Source organism: Poromitra crassiceps, assembly GCF_964638095.1.
Source record: "Poromitra crassiceps genome assembly, chromosome: 17".
In the NCBI taxonomy this organism is placed as follows: domain Eukaryota; kingdom Metazoa; phylum Chordata; class Actinopteri; order Beryciformes; family Melamphaidae; genus Poromitra; species Poromitra crassiceps.
This window is the reverse complement of record NC_139635.1, coordinates 27,068,252-27,080,087: the sequence shown is the minus strand read 5'-3', so window position 1 is coordinate 27,080,087 and position 11,836 is coordinate 27,068,252. Positions and strand designations below refer to the sequence as shown.

General features: G+C 44.2%; 1 protein-coding gene across 1 annotated transcript; it reads left to right on the top strand.

Moving 5' to 3' along the window:
• Window positions 1–11,496, top strand: LOC310792308 (uncharacterized protein; the record flags this gene model as incomplete). The annotated part of the gene is made up of 5 exons (XM_083654031.1): window positions 1–1,627; window positions 4,452–4,606; window positions 5,629–5,935; window positions 6,143–6,264; window positions 9,856–11,496. The coding sequence occupies 5 exons, from the start codon at window positions 1–3 to the stop codon at window positions 11,494–11,496; spliced, it is 3,852 nt and encodes a 1,283-aa protein (XP_083510157.1).
• Window positions 11,497–11,836: the final 340 nt, after the last annotated feature.

Genomic DNA, 11,836 nt, shown 5'->3' with positions numbered 1-11,836 from the left:
ATGTCTGCTGCCAGCAGTCTCCTCTCTGAAGAGCAGTTTCTGTGCTCCATCTGTCTGGATGTGTTCAGTGATCCAGTCTTCACACCATGTGGACACAACTTCTGCAAGAACTGTATCACACAGCACTGGGATGTTAGTGTCCACTGCCAGTGTCCCATGTGTAAAGAGGTTTTTGACAGAAGACCTCTGCTGCGGGTCAATACTTTCATATCTGAGATGGTTGCTCAGTTCAGGAAGTCAGCTCAGATGAAAGCCAGCAGCTGCCCAGACCAACAAAGTGCCAAACCAGGAGAAGTTCCCTGTGACGTCTGCACTGGGACCAAAGAGAAGGCCCTGAAGTCCTGCCTGGTGTGTCTGACCTCCTACTGTGAGACTCACCTGGAGCCTCATCAGAGAATCTCAGGCCTGAAGAGACACAAGCTGATGGATCCTGTGGAGAACCTGGAAGACAGGATGTGTAAGAAGCATGACAGACCGCTGGAGCTGTTCTGCAAGACTGACCAGATGTGTGTCTGTCAGTTCTGCACTGAGTCAGACCACAAGTCACATCGCTTTGTCCCTCTGGAAGAAGAATATGATGGAAAGAAGGCTGAACTGGGGAAGACGGAGGCTGAAATTCAGCAGAAGATCCAGGAGAGACGACTGAAGATTCAGGAGATCAAACACTCAGTAGAGCTCAGTAAGGCAAATGCAGACAGAGAGATAGCAGACAGTGTGCGGGTCTTCACTGCTCTGAAGCAGTCTGTGGAGAGAGGCCAGGCTGAGCTCATTGAGACGATTGAAGAGAAGCAGAAAACAACAGAGAAACAGGGTGAAGGCTTCATCAAAGAGCTGGAACAGGAGATCTGTGAGCTGATGAAGAGAACCGCTGAGGTGGAGCAGCTCTCACACACTGAAGACCACCTCCACCTCCTCCAAAGCTTCCCATCCCTGAACACTCCTCCACACACCAAGGACTGGACAGAGGTCAGTGTCCACTCATCATATGAGGGGACTGTGAGGAGAGCTGTGGCTCAGCTGGAGGAGACACTCAGGAAAGAGATGGAGAAGCTGCTTGATGTTGAGCTGAAGAGGGTCCAGCAGTTTGCAGTGGATGTGACTCTGGATCCTGATACAGCACATCCTGATCTCATCCTGTCTGATGATGGGAAACAAGTACATGATGGTGATGTAACAAAGAATCTCCCAGACAACCCAGAGAGATTTTCTTCTTGTGCCTGTGTCTTAGCAAAGCAGAGCTTCTCTTCAGGGAAGTTTTACTATGAGGTCCAGGTTAAAGGGAAGACTGACTGGGATGTGGGAGTGGCCAGAGAGTCAATCAACAGGAAGGATACAAGCACACTGAGACCTGAGAATGGCTACTGGACTGTATGGTTGAGGAATGGAAATGAGTACAAAGCTCTTACTGGCCCTTCTGTCCTCCTCTCTCTGAAGATGAAGCCTCAGAAGGTGGGGGTGTTTGTGGATTATGAGGAGGGTCTGGTCTCCTTTTATGATGTAGATGCTGCAGCTCTTATCTACTCCTTTACTGGCTGCACCTTCACTGAGAAACTCTACCCATACTTCGGTCCCTGTCCTAATAATGGTGGTGAAAACTCCGCCCCTCTGATCATCTCTCCTGTCAATCACACAGATTAGACTAAACATACATTTTCCTCAGGATTCATTGTCAGTTAAGACAATTTACGCACATGTTTTGACTTCAGGTAACTAGCAGCCAGTCTAATGTTGAATTTTATTTTATAGAACAACAACCAAAACACTTTTCAGACTTGTCTAGCACATTTGAAGATTAAGTTCTTTCAATAGGGCTCAGTCTCCACTGAGAGAAGACTAGTAACTACTGATGTAACTTGTCTCTTTACCTTTCTTCTTCTTGGCAAAATGTGTGGTGTTATAGCTCATGTTCATGTGACATAGACAAAGTGATTTAGTTTTATTATGGGGGGGGGGGTTAAAGTTAAACAAGAGTTCAGTATGTTTCTTTATATCCTGTTTTTCATGGACCTCTTACGTGGGATCCTGCACACAACTCTTACAAGCACACAAGCACTTGACGTGGCTGGTTAGTGGTAACATTGGAATGTTGATGATGATGTTTTTGTCGGAGCCTATGTTCTGAAAATTGCAACAAAAAAAAAGTATTTTTCTTTATATCCAGTTTTTCTTTGATCATTAAAGTGAGTGTGTGAAAACGACACATTTTCCAGTTTCATTGTAACATCTCTATTCACTCCTCTAACGGTGCATGATGCACACCACAGTGACACTAGTCAGTTGTTCATTTATTCATTGTGTATTGGATGCATCTGTCATCTCCTTCCAAAACATGCTGGGATACCTGGTGATGGATGAGAGCAACGACAGCGACGTGGGGAGGGGCCAGAAGACAGCAAGACAACCAATCAAGCTGCAGCACCAAGCGAGCAGCGGGGCAGGGTGGACAGAGACTCCAAGCCACTTTTGCTGTGCTGGTGTGCAACTGGCTGTGCATAGCTGACTTCCTGTTACAGTGTTTTCTAGTACAATATAGAGCTTAGATCAGGCCCAAACAAACAAGCCCGGCCCGGCCTGTCCCATTGGCTGCATTTATGGGGCCGAACCCGAAATGTTCTTAGTAAGTTGCTGTTGATCTATTCCAGGGGTTTTCAAAGTGGGAGGCGGGCCTCCCCAGGGGGGCTCCAAGCAGTTTCAGGGGACGCTCAGTGAAGTGAAACAATATTACATTAGTTATCAAAAGGTGATCACATAGAATATCCTCAATGTGTCTGATTTGGTTAAAGAGATAGTTGAGAGATACAATCGTTTGGGGGAATTTGACAGTTTTCCCCACTTTCCCAGAGTTAGAAACAAATTTATGTAAAAAAAAATATATATATATGTATTTGGTGTAGTTTGAAGTATGTCAAACACCAATCTCAGGCCATCTTGGCTCAATTGTTGAGTGTCTATGGTATCAAATAACACAATCATGATGATCCCATAGGCATCCAGGAATTGAGCGAGGGGGCTCCTCTTTCCAAGCTTTGTCTGGGGGGAGGCCCACAGTCTCAGACTTTGATAACCCCTGATCTATTGTAAACTATATCCATTTGTCAGTTCAGTCTTATGAATGCATATGATTTTATGGTTAGAATAATAATACATTTAATTAATAAGAAGTCGAGGGATTCACTTTTGTACAATAATACATTTTATTTACAGAGCGCTTTTCATGGTACTCAAAAACGCTTTACAAGGGGGTCTAAAAATATCAAGGAAACAACATTAAAAACAGAATACACAATACAAATGATCAAAGAATGAGGGGAAATAATGTTAATACAGATACAACACACAGTCATCACAGGTTAAAAGCACTTTTGAACAGGTGAGTTTTGAGTAATGACTTGAATGTGGGCAGATTGATGCAGTCTCTGATGTGTTTGGGGTGAGAGTTCCAGAGGGAGGGGGCAGCAACGGAGAAAGGCTCTACCACCCCAGGTCCAGCGCTTGGTCCTGAGTGGTGCAGACAAGAGGTTTGCATCTGAGGAGCGGAGGCTACGGCAGGGGATATGGTGGTGGAGCAGGTCAGTGAGGTAGGAGGGGGCCTGGTTATAGAGGGCTTTGTGAGTGAGGAGGAGGACTTTGAACTGGATGTGTTGTGGGACAGGGGGCCACTGGAGGTTATGAAGGACAGGGGTGATGTGGTCACGGGAGCGGGTGTGAGTATGAAACCCACAACCAAAATACAGTCTGCCCTTGTGTTATACTTATGGTTGGTATTCTAGTGAAAATAAATTAGCCTTTTTGCTGGGGACCCATAGAACCCCTTCAAGGACTCCTGGGGGTCCCCGGGCCCCACTGAGCACCATGGCTTAAACTACCAAATACTTCACACTGGAAAATGTGATTAACTAAAGCTACTCAGAAAATGTAGTTCAAACTACTTATAACAAAATAATACAAAAAAGTCACATGCCAGCAGAAAAATGCCACTCAATTCAGTTTATTGCGAAAAGTGCCCAATTGTTATGTCAGTGTCACATAAGCCAAAAACATAAAATACCCCACTATTCATATGGAAGTGCAAGCAATGTCAGATTGTTATGGTCCAGAATTGTTTGTAGTTTCATCAAGTACAAAAAAATGACAAAAAAGTAATTAACTACTTGAGTCTAACTACCAGCAAGCTAAGTTTAGTTTACATTAATTTGTTTGTAGTTCACTACTCCCCAAACTGCTTTCATGATTACTATACTAATATTAAGTAGTATAATAGTCTAAATTCAGAGTAAGAAAAGTTCAGTTATCAAAAAGTCCCATCACCCCAGTACTCTTCCCCTCCAATTCTTGAGTGACTGAGTAACAAAGTAATACTCTGCTAATGAGAAATTGCATTGAGGCAAAATTGCCATAACTCCCCAGTTCCCTGATTCCTCTGTGATTTCTCCCTCCGTCTTCTTCCACAGTGAATGCAGCTGCAGGGGCAGTCAGCATCCACTCTGCTCAAGCACACCACTTCCTGACTCCATCCAGGAGGAACATTGAACCCAAGTGGTACCGCGGCACTCCTGACTTCCAGTCCTACTACCGCTTCTACAACAGCATCGGACACATTGAAGGAGTGAGTTAAGGACGGTGGTTCTCAACGTGGGGTCCGGGGACCACCAGGGGTCCTTGAGGAGGTTCCAGGGGGGTCCTCAGGAAATTGCTGAATTGTTAAACTTCACAATTATTTGATTTACAAGAAGTTAATGCGATTAGAGCAGAGGTTCTCAAATGTTTTTCAGCCAAGGACCCCTTACAAGATAGAAAATATACCGGGGACCCCCTCATTCTGATTTGTGATTTTGGGCTAAGCTTAATTGTTTCCACGGTAACGTGCTTGACTTTTAATTTGATAGGTTTGTTATTAGAATCTAATCCATGAACCATTTTAGATTGAAAGCATAAACTATTTTCATTGAACTATGAAGATTTTGCAAAAAAAAATATATATATATTTTTTTTTTATTACATTACATTTACATTACGTCATTTGGCAGACACTTTTGTTTTGTCCAAAGCGACTTACAATATCACAATTTGTCAACAGTACAGAAAACCACTATGCAACACAATCAATGACAGCCAAGATATTTTGATAGACTAGCACCATGTAGGAAGTAGTTTGAGAAGGAATAATTAACATGTAGCATTTTATTTTTTAATAATTTTTTTTTTTTTTTTTTTTTTACTTGAAAACTTTTCGCGGACCCCCTGGCAAAGTGCCACGGACCCCTGGGGGTCCGCGGACCCCCATTTGAGAACCACTGGATTAGAGAATGTAGAGGGATGACTGTTTTGATCATAGTTTCACTGTTCTCCCTCTGCCACCTACAGTAGAGCAGTTAGTCTTGGAATTCTGGACAAAATCATATCCAACAATAAACATATTCTCAGATTTGGGTCCAAGAGACAAACTGTCTTGATATGAAAAGGTTTGAGAATCACTGGTGTTGGATTGAATGGGGATGAGCTTTTTAAAGGGATATCTCAGCCTGAGTTCTATATAGCTACTACCATAGGCATTGTCCTTTCATGTGATCCACTAACATTTTCTATGTGTTCTCTCTCTCCTGTACCGATGTGTCTGTCTTTCTGCAGCTCTATGAGATTAACAGGATCAGGATGTTGTATCAGCAGATGCGTCACCTGGAGCAGGTCCACGGCGCCGATGCCTCCAGCTACCAAAACGCCCTGGGTGTCCTGACCACCACTACGTGTCCCCCCCCACCACCACCACCACCACCACCACGGCTGCCCCGACACTGGACCACCTGGCTGACCCAGGTTATCTTCCTATGTAACCCCGCCCACAAGCTCTGCAAGCCTCAGATTGTTTACCTGCTGACGGCCGCCGTCCCGGTGCTGTGCGACCCGCACTACAACCCGGCCTGCAGGCCTAGCCTAGGTAAACCCAGCCCCCACATGACCTGCTCTCTCAGTTCCCAGTCACCTTGTGACTGTAAGCAGGGTGAGCCTGAGAGCAGGTCACTGGGGGCTGGGTTTACCCATGACAGAGGAGGAGATGAAAGCTGCTGCACCTCCCTCTCCGTCCCCACCTCCTGCTCCCAAAACGTCTGTCCCACCCCCATCTCCGCCTCCACCTCCTGTCAAGGGAATGGAGCACGATGGGACCCGTACTGGGACCTCGACTGCCTCATCGACCACCCTCCCCGCCCCATCACAGAAACTGCCTCACCGGCTGCGCCCGTTGAGGAGAAAGTGGTGAAAGAGGAGGTGGCACCAGCTGAGGAACATGTTGCTGAAGCACCAGTGGAGCAGAAAGAGGAGGTGGCACCAGCTGAGGAACATGTTGCTGAAGCACCATGTACCAGAAAGAGGAGGTAGCACCAGCTGAGGAACATGTTGCTGAAGCATCAGTGGAGCAGAAAGAGGCGGTGGCACCAGGCACCAGCTGAGGAACATGTTGCTGAAGCACCAGTGGAGCAGAAAGAGGAGGTAGCACCAGCTGAGGAACATGTTGCTGAAGCACCAGTGGAGCAGAAAGCCCCCGACTTTGAACCTTATGATTTCAAACGCGACCTCTATGACCCCTTCTGTTAAGCTGATCCAGCTCCAGAGCCTGAGTAAAAATCAAGCTTAAAAATAATATCCTACAGGGAAAGACTCAAATTATTAAGTAGCCTACAGGATCAATCCAGCCAGGACTGCTTCAGAGGACAGAGAAACACACAATAGGTGTATGCTGCTCATTGTTTGTCCAAATCACAATGTTGGAGCCATTTATGTTTGTTGTTGGCATCATGTCATATTATTTTGTTTAGATATCTTGCAGTATTATTTTTGGACACTTGGTGGCAGTCATGGGATCACAGAGTTGTATAATAATAGGCACAGGTAACAGGAGATCATTAGGCACAGGTGAGGGGGAGCACACACAGTTCTCACCAGACCACAGACCAAGAGCAGCATTAGAAACCAACTAGAAACAAACTGGTATGCTCGTCTCATCTCTGTACAATAAAGCAGTGGTTCCCAACCTTTTTTGTCTCATGTACCCCTTGAGCTGTTTTTCCATGACAATAGTACCCCTCACTCATGCGTGGTGATGATTACATACAAGTAAATCTATACAAAATATATGTTTCACTGAACTGTCGGTGTTTGGGCTTTTTAGTTGTTTTTTGCCATTATCAGTAGCAGAACAGTGTAGCAGTTGACACTTGCCAGCAGAACTAGTTGCGGCACACACATCACATTTTAACAATGGGCTTATGAAATGACTTGGAATATATATATATATTTATTTATCATTTTGGAGGTAAATTGTATTCCCCAATCATTCCAAGTATACCCCCTGCAAGCTGCTCAAGTACCCCTAGGGTACCCATGGTTGGGAATCACTGCAATAAAGCACCAACTAAACTGCATATCACTGTCTGGATCTTTTTTTTTTGGGGGGGGGGGGGGTTCTGCTTAAGACAGTGGTTCTCAAACTTTTTCTGTCATGCCCCACTTTGAAGGAGGAAAAATGTTCATGCCCCACCGCCCCAACACAATTGTAACAAAAAGGTCCAAGTTGAACTTTTATTGAAATAACATCAAGATCATGACTATTCCATTCTATTTTCTTTCAAAAATGTTGTCCAAATAAAAAAACGACTTCCATTTCAACTTTAAACAAAATCTTGTGACTGCTACTGTAGGCCTACATCTGTGCTTTTTTAAATAATAAATTAAAATAATCAAACAGAAATTGCAATCACTTTGCTAGAACAAACAAAGTTAACCAGATTGCTCCATCAGATAAAAATCAAATGAAATGTGCAATCACTTTGTTATAACGATATCAATAAAATTATATCTGTGCAAAAAATAAGAAATATTTGACAAGAAAAATTTGCATTAAGTCTTATCACTGTAGCCTATTAGTGGCTGCAATGAACCCATTTTGCACTGCACATATTTTCAAAAGAACATCAATAAAGTGCAACCTGTGCAAAACTAAACAAAACCCGATCAAATATTTGGCAATATGAATGAACCATCATCCATGGAATGAATGCGAAAACAGTCCGACATCAAAACATTGGTTCCACGCTGCATTAGATCACTCCAACCTACCTGTGTATTATGGCAAGTGGCAGGGGCGGTTTTAGCATCAGAGCTTTGGGTGGGCTCAGCCCACCCAATTATTTATGCAAGCATAATTCTACCATATAGTAACCTGTATGCAGAATATATATAGTATATATAGGGAAACAATTATTTTTTCATCGCTGTAAAACCACAGAACGGTAAAGAAGATATTGATGTGTGTAGTTCTTCATATATCTAGTCTCTTCATTTTGATCTCAAAGTGCGCCAGTTTGATCCATTTTTACTTGAAACTGTACACAATTTTCTTCCGGGGTGGGCTCAGCCCACCCAAAGGTCATGGACCACTGAACCCCTAGGGGGTCCGGCGTCCGGGGGCATGTTCTCATTTTTTTTATGAAAGTTTCCACTGAATATGACATCAAGAAAATATCATCAATGTAGCCTACTGACCACAGAGTAGTAATACAGTGATAAAGATGATTATTAAGAGGATTTTAAACAGATAAACACACTCATGGGAGAAAAACTTGAGCCAACTAGAACACCATGCAGTCTTTTGTCAGTAAATGTTGTCCCTAAAGATAAGACATTATTGTGAATGATCCAGGCAGTTAAAGACAGTAAATGTTGTCCCTAAAGATAAGACATTATTGTGAATGATCCAGGCAGTTAAAGACAGTAAATGTTGTCCCTAAAGATAAGACATTATTGTGAATGATCCAGGCAGTTAAAGACAGTAAAGATAAGACATTATTGTGAATGATCCAGGCAGTTAAAGACAGTAAAGGAACAACTGGATATCCAGCCGATCAGGACGTGTCACAAAGCAGACATGAACTCATGATAGAGATGTTAGCATATAGGCTACCAAGAAGTGTGAATGGAGATTACTGAGGCCAGACATTTTATTCAAGACATCAGTTGTGTCCTCAATATAGACCAAAGCACCGTGACGTCACCATGTAAACAAATTTACTTCCGGGTACCACTTGGGGAAGGCGGCAGGTTTAAATGTGCGTGTTGTCAAATAAATGCTGTCAAACCCTCTCGTTGTTTTCGGCCGACTACTTTCAATTTAAATGGTTAAACGGTTGGTAAACATGCTTGTCCGACGTATCTAGCCTTTCTTCTGTGTTTGTTTTATGTAGTGTTAGCTAGCTAATAACGTTTGTTTGTCTGTCAAACTCGCTGTTTTTTTACGTTACAGATAGAGTAACCTCGCGTCACCAGGCTCTTCTCGGCGAGAAAGAGCCTGGTACAGACAGAGCTACTGACGCCACGTCAATTTAATTTAGCTTCAAGTCTACTCTAGTCTGGTCCAACAGGTAAATTAGCTAGTCTGGTCTCCACTAACGTTAGTGAAAGTGTTGTTATGAATGATATTAAACAACAACACAACACGGACGAACCATTTTTGTCTTCTTTGTCTGTTTTTGTCTTCAACACGTCAGTTTGTGCCGTTCACCGCCATTATAATGTGTGGACCCAGGGGTACCCGGAAGTAAATGTAAACATCCCGCTGATTTGGTCTATAGGAGGACAGTTTCATTATGGTATAATGAAGTCAATACATGCAGGTTTGCATTATGACATCACTGATGATGTCACACATCCATGGGATTTATGACATCACTGATGATGTCACACATCACTGGGATTTATGACATCACTGATGATGTCACAGTGGGATTTATGACATCACTGATGATGTCACAGTGGGATTTAAATGTTATTTCACACTTTCCCTTCAGGTCTCAGTGTTTGGATATGTCTGCTGCCAGCAGTCTCCTCTCTGAAGAGCAGTTTCTGTGCTCCATCTGTCTGGATGTGTTCACTGATCCAGTCACCACACCATGTGGACACAACTTCTGCAAGAACTGCATCACACAACACTGGGATGTTAGTGTCCAGTGCCAGTGTCCCATGTGTCAGAAGCTTTTCAACAGAAGACCTGAGCTGCATGTCAATACTTTCATATCTGAGATGGCTGCTCAGTTCAGGAAGTCAGCTCAGATGAAAGCCAGCAGCTGCCCAGAGCAACAAAGTGCCAAACCAGGAGAAGTTCCCTGTGACGTCTGCACTGGGACCAAAGAGAAGGCCCTGAAGTCCTGCCTGGGGTGTCTGACCTCCTACTGTGAGACTCACCTGGAGCCTCATCAGAGAGTGAGGGGCCTGAAGAGACACAAGCTGATGGATCCTGTGGAGATCCTGGAAGACAGGATGTGTAAGAAGCATGACAGACCGCTGGAGCTGTTCTGCAAGACTGACCAGATGTGTGTATGTCAGTTCTGTACTGAGTCAGACCACAAGTCACATCGCTTTGTCCCTCTGGAAGAAGAATATAAAGGAAAGAAGGCTGAACTGGGGAAGACGGAGGCTGAAATTCAGCAGATGATCCAGGAGAGACGACTGAAGATTCATGAGATCAAACACTCAGTAGAGCTCAGTAAGGCAAATGCAGACAGAGAGATAGCAGACAGTGTGCGGGTCTTCACTGCTCTGAGGCAGTCTGTGGAGAGAGGCCAGGCTGAGCTCATTGAGACGATTGAAGAGAAGCAGAAAACAACAGAGAAACAGGGTGAAGGCGTCATCAAAGAGCTAGAACAGGAAATCTCTGAGCTGATGAAGAGAACCGTTGAGGTGGAGCAGCTCTCACACACTGAAGACCACCTTCACCTCCTCCAACGCTTCCCATCCCTGAACACTCCTCCACACACCAAAGACTGGACAGAGGTCAGTGTCCACTCAACATATGAGGGGACTGTTAGGAGAGCTGTGGCTCAGCTGGAGGAGACACTCAGTAAAGAGATGGAGAAGCTGCTTGCTGATGTTGAGCTGAAGAGGGTCCAGCAGTTTGCAGTGGATGTGACTCTGGATCCTGATACAGCATATCCTGATCTCATCCTGTCTGATGATGGGAAACAAGTACATGATGGTGATGTAGAGAAGAATCTCCCAGACAACCCAGAGAGATTTTCTTCTTGTACCTGCGTCTTAGCAAAGCAGAGCTTCTCTTCAGGGAAGTTTTACTACGAGGTCCAGGTTAAAGGGAAGACTCGCTGGGATGTAGGAGTGGCCAGAGAGTCGATCAACAGGAAGGGACAAACCCCTCTGAGCCCAGGGAATGGCTACTGGACTGTAGTGTTGAGGAATGGAAATGAGTACGAAGCTGCTGCTGACCCTTCTGTCCTCCTCTCTCTGAAGATGAACCCTCAGAAGGTCGGGGTGTTTGTGGATTATGAGGAGGGTCTGGTCTCCTTTTATGACGTAGATGCTGCAGCTCTTATCTACTCCTTTACTGGCTGCACCTTCACTGAGAAACTCTACCCATACTTCGGTCCCTGTCTTAATAATGGTGGTGAAAACTCTGCCCCTCTGATCATCTCTCCTGTCAATCACACAGATTAGACTAATCATTAATTTGCCTCAGGATTCATTGTCAGTTAAGACAGTTTACACATGTTGTTTTGTCTTCAGGTAACTAGCAGCCAGTCTAATGTTGAATTTTATTTTATAGAACAACAAAAATACTTTTCAGACTTGTCTAGCACATTTGAAGATTATTAATTCGTTCTTTCAATAGGGCTCAGTCTCCAGTGAGAGAAGACCAGTAACTACTGATGTATCTTGTCTCTTTACCTTTTCCTCCTCTTGGCAGAATGTGTGGTGTTATGGCTCATGTTCATGTGATGTAGACATAATGATTTAGTTAGATCATGTGTGTGTGTGTGTGTGTGGGGGGGGGGGG